At 54.7% G+C, this 9,289-nt stretch overlaps 1 protein-coding gene across 1 annotated transcript; it reads left to right on the plus strand.

The window, feature by feature from the left end:
* Window positions 1-3,450: 3,450 nt before the first annotated feature.
* LOC138256596 (putative HTLV-1-related endogenous sequence) lies at window positions 3,451-4,176 on the plus strand. The gene has a single exon (XM_069205868.1). It carries the CDS (start codon window positions 3,451-3,453, stop codon window positions 4,174-4,176), a length of 726 nt encoding a protein of 241 aa, XP_069061969.1.
* The last annotated feature ends 5,113 nt before the right edge of the window (window positions 4,177-9,289 follow it).

The following is a 9,289-nucleotide window of genomic DNA, read 5'->3' on the forward strand; positions in this document are numbered from 1 at the left end:
GTGGGGACAAAGGGCATCCCTGACGAGTCCCCCGGGCCACAGGAAAGAGGTCCGAAATACAACCATTCAGCCTCAACCGCGCAACCGGATCCGAATACAGCAAGCAAATCAATTTAATAAATCGGGCACTCATGTCCACCCTGCCCAAAAGCACATACAAATATGGCCAGGCCAAGGAATCAAATGCCTTAGTCGCATCCAAAAACACAGCAGCAGCCTCATCGTCTGCCGAAAGGCCACCCAGCACCACGAAAAAGGTACGCAGATTATGCATGGTCAACCGCTCCGGCACGAAACCAGACTGGCCCGGAAGCACCAAGCACGACATCAGGGGCTGCAAGCGCAACGCCAACAGCTTGGCCAGAATTTTATTGTCCACGTTGATCATGGACAGTGGACGGTACGAATCACAACTGCACGGGTCCTTACCCGGCTTGAGGATCGTAACAATCAACGCCTCCCTCAAGGAAGCAGAAAGAGACCCCGCCTCCAGGGCCTCAGCGTAGACCTCCAGCAGATACGGAGCCAGAATATCAGCATACTCCTTATAAAAGGCAGGGGTTAATCCTTCCAACCCCGGGGCCTTATCACCAGGCAGCCCACTAATGACTGCCTTGACCTCGTCCACCGAAAAAGGTTTGTCAAAGTAAGCCCTATGAGCCTCATCGAACCAAAGCAAACTAATCTCTGAGAAGTAGGACTGCTCAGCGGGGGCAGAATATAGATCCGCAAAATATTTCGAAAAAACCTGCATTACACCTTCCGTGCCTAGTACCCGTTCGCCCCCCTGTTCATCTATTTCAGTAACGTAACCACTCACCCAGGGCTTACGCAACATATTCGCCAGCGTCCGACCCGCCCTATCCCCCTCCCCTTAACTCCGGGCCCTGCCATATTTACCCAAAAACAAACTTCTCGGTGAGCGGCTTCCTCATATCGAGAGATCGCCTCACGCAGAGCCGCCACCGTCTCGCCAGCCCAATCTGCCACCAGTTTTGCCTCCAGCGCCGATATCCGCACCTCCAGCTCGGCCAGCTCCCCCTGCAACGCACGAAGCACCCCATGCTGCTTGGAAAGACACTCTCCTCGAATGACCACTTTAAAGGCATCCCAAAGCGTTCCAGCCGAATCAACCGACCCGCGATTCTCAGCAAAGAAATTCACAATGGCCTCATGAATTTCTTCTCGAAACACCTCGTCACGAAGTGCCCCCCGCGGCAGACGCCAGGCAAACGCAGGGCTCGGGACCCCAGGTATGGAGAGCCGCAGGCTGACCGGGGAGTGATCCGAAAGGGTCCGAGCCAAATGGTCCATCGATTGCATCCACATCTCCACATCCCGAGTGCCCAGCCATCGGTCTAAACGAGACCAGCTATTATGAACATAGTTGACACACGTGCCCTCCCTCTTATCCCCATGCTTCACCCTCCATATATCAACCAGGGCTCCATCACACATGACAGTCTTTAACGCCGCAGCAGCGGCAGAATGTCGAGGTCCGGTCGCACTCTCCCGATCCCGCTCAGGATCCAAAACAACATTGAAGTCGCCTCCCCAAATCACAGTCCCACTTCCCAGTGAGTCAATCAGGCGCCACACCTCACAAAAAATCCAGGGTCATCAACGTTCGGGCCATACACTGACACCAGCCGACAGGGCCGATCCAACAGGGCGCCATTCAACAACACATAACGCCCATCTGGATCCACTATCACACGATGAGTACGCCACTGCAGCCTCTTACGTATCAGAATCGCCATTCCTCTGACGTAGCGTGAGAACCCCGCACCATGGCACTCACCAATCCACCCAGCCCGCAGCCAATGCATCCTGGACCCATCCAAATGCGTCTCCTGGAGCATACATATATCGATATGATGGCGCTGAAGGTAAGCAGACATGAGCCGCAATTTACGCTGATCATTCAAGCCACACACATTCCATGTAAGACAGTTAACTGCCACCATCATCTCCTCCCATTATCCAGCAACCTATCCATGCGCCCCGCCAACATGCCACTCGTCACCGCCTGCCAAATCTATTCACTGCAAGTAGACAAGAACAATATCTCCATTCAACACTGAAACAACCAACCAAAGAACTCACCCACCCTCGCAGACCCCCCAACTGGGTCAAAGCAGAGACACCCCATCCATCCCCCAAAGAAAACATACAGGGGCCCACAACATAGTTAAGGGACTCATCCAAGGGTCGTGAGCTAACCATCCAGTCCATCCGCAAAGCAGACAGGCCGGAGAGGACAAAGGGCAAAAAAGAAAACAAAGATGCAGACATAGCAGCTTCAAAATAAGAAATTAAGAACAATACAACAATCACTCCAAGCAGGAGTCAGGTTCCAGCAGCGCCTCAGCGCAGAGGCAGTCAATTAGTGTCACTGAGGTTCGCCCGTTCCGGGCCAGCATCTCCAGCCCCCTCAGTCGCAGAGCGTCGCCGTAGCGTTCTGACAAACTTGGCCGCCAGAATCGGGTCTGTAAAAAAATGCAGAGGTGCCACCATGCTGTATCCGAAGCTTTGCCAGGTATATAAGCGAAAAACGAGCCGCAGTCAGGCTTAAAGAGCGCTTAACCTGCAAAAAAGCCTCATGTGCCGCCTGCACAGTCGGAGTATAGTCAGGGAAAAAATATAACTCTGTGTTCCTGTAAAGCACTGGGCGGCGCTCCCGGGCCAGTCGCAGCACATTATCACGGTCACGATAGTTTAAGAGGTGGAAAATAACAGGACGCGCCGGGGTCCCGGGGGGGGGGGGCGAGGACCCAACGATCGATGAGCCCTTTCCACCACCAGCATGCGAGAAAGCTCGCCCGGAAACAGGTCAGTAAGCAGCTTCTCCATGAAGTCCTCCATTCTGCCAATGTCCGTGGACTCAGGAAGACCAAGCATCCTGACGTTGTTGCGCCTGGACCGCGCCTCCAAATCCTCGTTTTTATTCCTAATCACCTCCAGCACCCGCTCCATCTGTAGCAAGCGTTCTCTCTCACCATGTCCCTGGTCTTCCAACTCCGCGACTCAAGTTACTCAAAGCGGGCATCATGCTCATCTACCCGGACTCGGATGCGATCCATCTGCTCTGTCAAATGGTCCAGCTTGGCATCAATGCCTGCTAAACTACTCTTGAGGTCCAAAAACATGGACCGAACGGAAGCATCCGAGGACCCTTCCTCCATCTGTACCTCTCCAGTCAATGGCCCCGGGATGTCTCCCTTTTGCCTACCGCCATCAAAAGAAAGCTTGGCCTGTCGCTGCTCCGCCTTGCCCATAACGCACTTTGCCGGGGAGCCAGTCACCAACAAACCTCCAAGCTCCAGGTGCCTGACAATTCAAACAAAGAGCTCAGGGCCCAGCCGGGGCACCCAGCAGAACTCCCAGCAGCCACCAACCAGCAGCGCCCAGTCAGAGCCAGGTAAGTACCAGAGGTCCTCAAGGTAATCAATGAGCTCCACAAAGACGTCAAGGGTCGGCCAGAAACTCCTTCACGCCAACATCTCCACCAGCATATCTTCAGCTATCTCCGGCAGCTCAACCAGCAAAGGCCGTACTTCAGTCCGGGGACCAAAGTCCTCAAAAAGGCCAATGCGGCACCAGATGATGCAGGCTGCACCTCCCCGCACGAACCAGCCGGCGATCAAGACCCTAGGGCCCACCAGCAAGGCCCAGCACCAGAAGATTCAAAGCGGGCCAGCTTATCCCCGGGACCCAGCCTCCGGCCTCACCGGGCAGCGCCACAGCATGGAATTTCAAGAGCCCCCGCTCCCCGATAGAAGCGCCGATCCAGGGGGCCCCGCCAGCCTCCACCAAGTCAGTACAGCGCGACAGCCTCCCGCGCCTCTCCAAAGCAGGGCAGGCCCAGACGCCCAGGCCGCGCTTCCGCGCGGTCCCCACCACCAGGCCGCATGCTCCGAGCCCGGGGCCGGCCAGATCTCTCTCGGGGGGTGCGGCCCGAAGCGACCACCAAATGTCCCCCCCAGGAAGCACTCACCACTCGTCCCACTCCCGCGGGGCCCCAAGGTCTTTCTCAGCCACCCGCGTGAGAGTGGGGCAGCCCATGCGGCCGGACAGGCCCCCGCGGCAGGCCCGCCTCCAGCTCAGCCCGCTCCACGCCGCTCCTCCGCAGGCGCACCAGCAGCCGAAACCTGGCGGCAGGCAGCGACAACCTGATAATCTGGATGGCTCCTGGTCCAGGGGGCCCTCCCAGCACCGCCACGTCAGGAGAAATGTGCGTTAAAAGCCCTAAGTCCGGCAGAGCCCCACATACTGATGGCCATCTTGCCGGCAGGCTAGCTCTGCCCCCGCAGCATTTGTTATGTGACTAATAGCAGTACAAAGATGCACAGATCATTTAATTAAGTACACACCTTGTTGTGCATTGCTGTGCTGTTAGATATTTTATGGGTCGGCTGCGTTGGCATGTCATTCCTCAGGGACATTCTATCATCTGTACTGTGATTTGGACTGTATTTGCTATTTTTGATAAAGTGTTAGAATATCATCTGTAGCTGTATCACACAATGATGTCACTAATGTTTGGCTTTCTCTATTTTTACAGCTGCCAACATGAATGCCCAGGAGATACAGAAATTTCAGAGGCGGGCAGTGCGTTACCGCCACATACTGGATGTGGAGGCTGGGTTCCGCAATATGGCACGCATATATCGCCATGACAGAGCCACAGGGGTATGGAGGGCATTTGCCCCAGGGGGCCCAGCATTGCCCACAACTGCCACCACCACCACAGCTCAGACCACAGTGGTCCCAGGGATGACAGCCACTGTAGCAGGTCCCTCGACTTCGTCAGCCGCGGGCCCACAAGCAGCACCTCCTGAACCTCCCCCTCCAATCACGGCACCAGCACTAGCATCTACAAGTGGTACAGAGACAACCCCAGCTGCTGTGATGGACAATCAAGATTTACAGACACTAAAACGTGACATGCAACGAATGTTGCGCAGGATGGACAGGCTGCAGCAGGAGGTGGCCCGGAATAGCAGGAGACTGCGGGGTATTAAGAAGATCCTGCGGAGGGCCAATTTGTGACTTTTGGATCCTCAGCCATTATTCCCTCTCCTCCCTCCTCTTTCATCGTTCTTTTCTTTTGTGGGTTTAGGGGGCTTAGGTGGTCATTACAACATTGGCGTTAAAAGCCGCTTACCGCCGTGCAGAAGACTGCTAACACACCGCCGCGGCCGCGGAAATCCACCACAGCTATTATGACCCACAGCACGGAATCCGCCAAAATTCAGACACCCACACAAGTCCGCCACACCAAAGGTCAGTGATAAACTGGCGAAAACAAAACCTTCACCGTCACGCAAACAGAAATACGCCCACACTATCATGACACACAAATCCACGCGGCGGTCTTTCAACCGCGGTATTCCATTGGCGGTACACACAGCTGCGCTCAAAATACACACACACATACAAAACACAGCCACATTGGACAATTCGAAATACACACACCTGATACACATACACACACCACTCCCACACACCCAATACAATATAAAACACACACCCACATCACCCACAAACCCCTACGACAACAATTGAGAAAGAAGCACAGAGAGAGACATCACCATCAACAATGCTAGCATCCACAGGCACACCAGATCATCACCCACATAACTTTCACGCACCTCACACAACACCCCACTACATATCGCACACTTATCACCACACACACCACCCCACACATCACCCACACCACCCCATGGCACGGCAAAGACACCCCAGGTTCTCGGAGGAGGCGCTCCGGGTCATGGTGGAGGAAATCGTCCGGGTAGAGCCACAGCTATTCGGATCACAGGTGCAGCACACCTCCATTGCAAGGAAGATGGAGCTATGGCGAAGAATAGTGGACAGGGTCAACGCAGTGGGACAGCACCAAAGAAATCGGGATGACATCAGGAAGAGGTGGAACGACCTACGGGGGAAGGTGCGTTCCGTGGTCTCAAGACACCACCTTGCGGTTCAGCAGACTGGCGGCGGACCCCCACCTCCTCCCCCACAACTAACAACATGGGAGGAGCAGGTCTTGGCGATTCTGCATCCTGAGGGCCTCGCAGGAGTAGATGGCGGAATGGACTCTGGTAAGTCAAATCTTAACTATTACATCCCCCACCCTACCTGCATGCCATCACATACCCCCACCCTCACCCCCATCACTCCAACTCCTCACAAATGTCCCAACATCACAAACCACACTACCCAACACCAAGCCCTGCATGCAACACCAAAGCATGGACACCCATCACCAAAGCATGCCCACTGCACAAACCCATACACCCCCCTAAACCATCATCACACAAGGTCCCACACAGGAATGCAAGCACTGGGGTACACAGTCACCCACCCATTGCACACCATGGCACACACAGATGTAATAAACATCCTTTTATACCCCTGCAGGACCCCTACCCAACGTCACCGGACAGGAGGGTCCACACATGTCCACACCACCAACAGAAGAGGCCCACATTGATGACAGCACCTCTGTCCAACTGGATCTAGATGACCAGCCCGGCTCATCGGGGACCTCGGGGCAGTCGGTTCCCATCACACAGTCACAGGCCACTACAGAGCTTCCCCCCTCTGGAAACACCAGCACAGCACCCACCCAGCGGGCCCATACCTCTGTCCCCAGGACACGTCAATTAGCAGTGTGTCCACCACTACAGGGAACCCAGGCTAACCCACCACCCCAACAACAACAGGGACCTGGGGGCAGTGGCAGTGGGCACACGGTCCAGGGGACGGAGGCCCAGGAACACAGGGGAACTGGGAGGGCTGCTGTGCGACAGGGGGAGGACAGGCCAAGGGAACCCACTCTCCACGAGGCCCTCTCCTCCATCATGGGAGCCTACCACCACTCCCAGGAGACGATGGCAACGGTACTGGCCAAGTTTCAGGAGACCCAGCGCCGGCAGGAGGAACAATATTTGGGCTTCAGGGAGGAACTCAGATCCATCAATTCCACCCTGGGCACCATCGTAGGGGTGCTGAAGGAAGTACTCAACACCAGGAGGGACACTGTGGCACAACAAGGGGCCCCTGACACTAGCATGGACAATGAACTGCTCACCACCTCCGCCGGCGCTAGTGGACAGGAGGCACCGCCACAGGACCACCACACCAGCACCCCACCCCCTGCAGAGGGAGAACCACCCCGCAAACGGTCCCTGAGATCCAGGACAAAGACCGAGAACAATGCCAAGACCCCCGCCAAGAAATGAGACCACCCTGAATGTCATCCTTCTGTCCCACTTTGTCACCCTGTCCATCCTTAAACTGCCCCAGCTCCACTTCCTATGCCCATTTGGGCAATGCACCTGTGAGACTAATAGACTGGACTCTGCCATGGACATTCCTCCACCATCACCCCTCACCATTTTGCAACCCCCTCCAATATTTTGCACTTAAATAAACACCCTTGAAGCACAAAACAATTTGGAGTCGGTCTGTAAATTTCGGAATAGTGTATTAGCAATTACTGTGGCAAAAATCTCTTTCAATTGTAATGTCAACATACCTATGTCACACAGCTCTAGTCCATGAGGAATCAAAGCAGATGTCACACAGTGGGACCCACATCTGTGAAATCGTAAGGGAAAGTGACAACTCAGTGACCATACACTGGGTGAAAACGACAGACAGTAGAGAGGTAGTAGTGTTAAAGTACATGTAGTAGGCAGGTTTGTATTCTTACCTGTGTCTCACTGGAAATATTGCAGGATCACTGAGCCCCTGTTGTCCATGTCCTCTTCTTCTGCTTCCTCGTCTTCACTGTCCACAGGCTCCACAGCTGCAACAACACCGCCATCTGGACCATCCTCCTGCAGAAAAGGCACCTGTCGTCGCAAAGCTAAGTTGTGAAGCATACAGCAGGCCACGATGATCTGGCACACCTTCTTTGGTGAGTAGAATAGGGATCCACCTGTCATATGGAGGCACCTGAACCTGGCCTTCAGGAGGCCGAAGGTCCACTCGATTATCCGCTGTGTTCGCCCATGGGCCTCACTGTAGCGTTCCTCTGCCCTTGTCCTGGGATTCCTCACTGGGGTCAGTAGCCATGACAGGTTGGGGTAACCAGAGTCACCTGCAAATGGCGAGGGACAACTGTTAGACACACACTAACCTGTAGGGATAACCCCAGACCCAGACAACCATTCCCACTGTCTTGCTTCCAGGTGCTCACCTAATAGCCACACACGGTGCCTCTGGAGTTGACCCATCACATAAGGGATGCTGCTATTCCGCAGGATGTAGGCGTCATGCACTGAGCCAGGGAACTTGGCATTCACATGGGAGATGTACTGGTCTGCCAAACATACCATCTGCACATTCATTGAATGATAACTCTTCCGGTTTCTGTACACCTGTTCACTCCTGCGGGTGGCACCTATGATGTTGGGGATATGTCCCAGGGCATAGAAATCACCTTTCACTGTAGGCAAATCCTCCACCTGAGGGAAAACGATGTAGCTCCGCATGTGTTTCAGCAGGGCAGACAACACTCTGGACAACACGTTTGAAAACATAGGCTGGGACATCCCTGATGCTATGGCCACTGTTGTTTGAAATGACCCACTTGCAAGGAAATGGAGCACTGACAGCACCTGCACTTGAGGGGGGATTCCTGTGGGATGGCGGATAGCTGACATCAGGTCTGGCTCCAGCTGGGTACACAGGTCCTGGATTGTGGCACGGTCAAGTCTGTATGTGATGATCACATGTCTTTCCTCCATTGTTGACAGGTCCACCAGCGGTCTGTACACCGGAGGATGCCGCCATCTCCTCACATGTCCCAGCGGACGGTGCCAATGAAGGACAACAGTGAGCACAGAGTCAAACAACTCAGAGGTACGTACCCACAGCTTACACAGAACACGAATCCTAATCCGAAAAGTGGCCTGTATGTGTGTTGAGTCTAGGCCTAGGTATGTGTGACGCAGTTAGAAATGAAGCCATATGGGCCCCTGAAATGGCGGGTGCCTGACCTCTAAAGTGGGACAATGGGATGTGAGGTAACTGCGCTGGCGTACACCGTCGCGGTAGGCGGTCGAAGTCCGCGGCGTAATGCTGCATTGGTTAACATTGGACCCTATGGGTCCCAGGAGCCAATGACGATGTACGCCGGCGGTGACGGTACGCACCGCCGCGGACGTGACCGCCATTTTCTATCTGTTCAATCACTCGATACCTGATCTTCGACAGGAGAGGACCTACACTGCAAGTGCTGCTGTGACCTCGGTCTGGAAGAGACAATGGCTCG

The sequence above is a fragment of the Pleurodeles waltl genome, chromosome 1_2, assembly GCF_031143425.1.
Source record: "Pleurodeles waltl isolate 20211129_DDA chromosome 1_2, aPleWal1.hap1.20221129, whole genome shotgun sequence".
NCBI classification, from domain to species: Eukaryota; Metazoa; Chordata; class Amphibia; order Caudata; family Salamandridae; genus Pleurodeles; species Pleurodeles waltl.

What these genes read in the sequence shown, in the direction of transcription:
- LOC138256596 (XM_069205868.1), top strand. Translation starts at nt 3,451, where the DNA reads ATGAGCTCCACAAAGACGTCAAGGGTCGGCCAGAAACTCCTTCACGCC.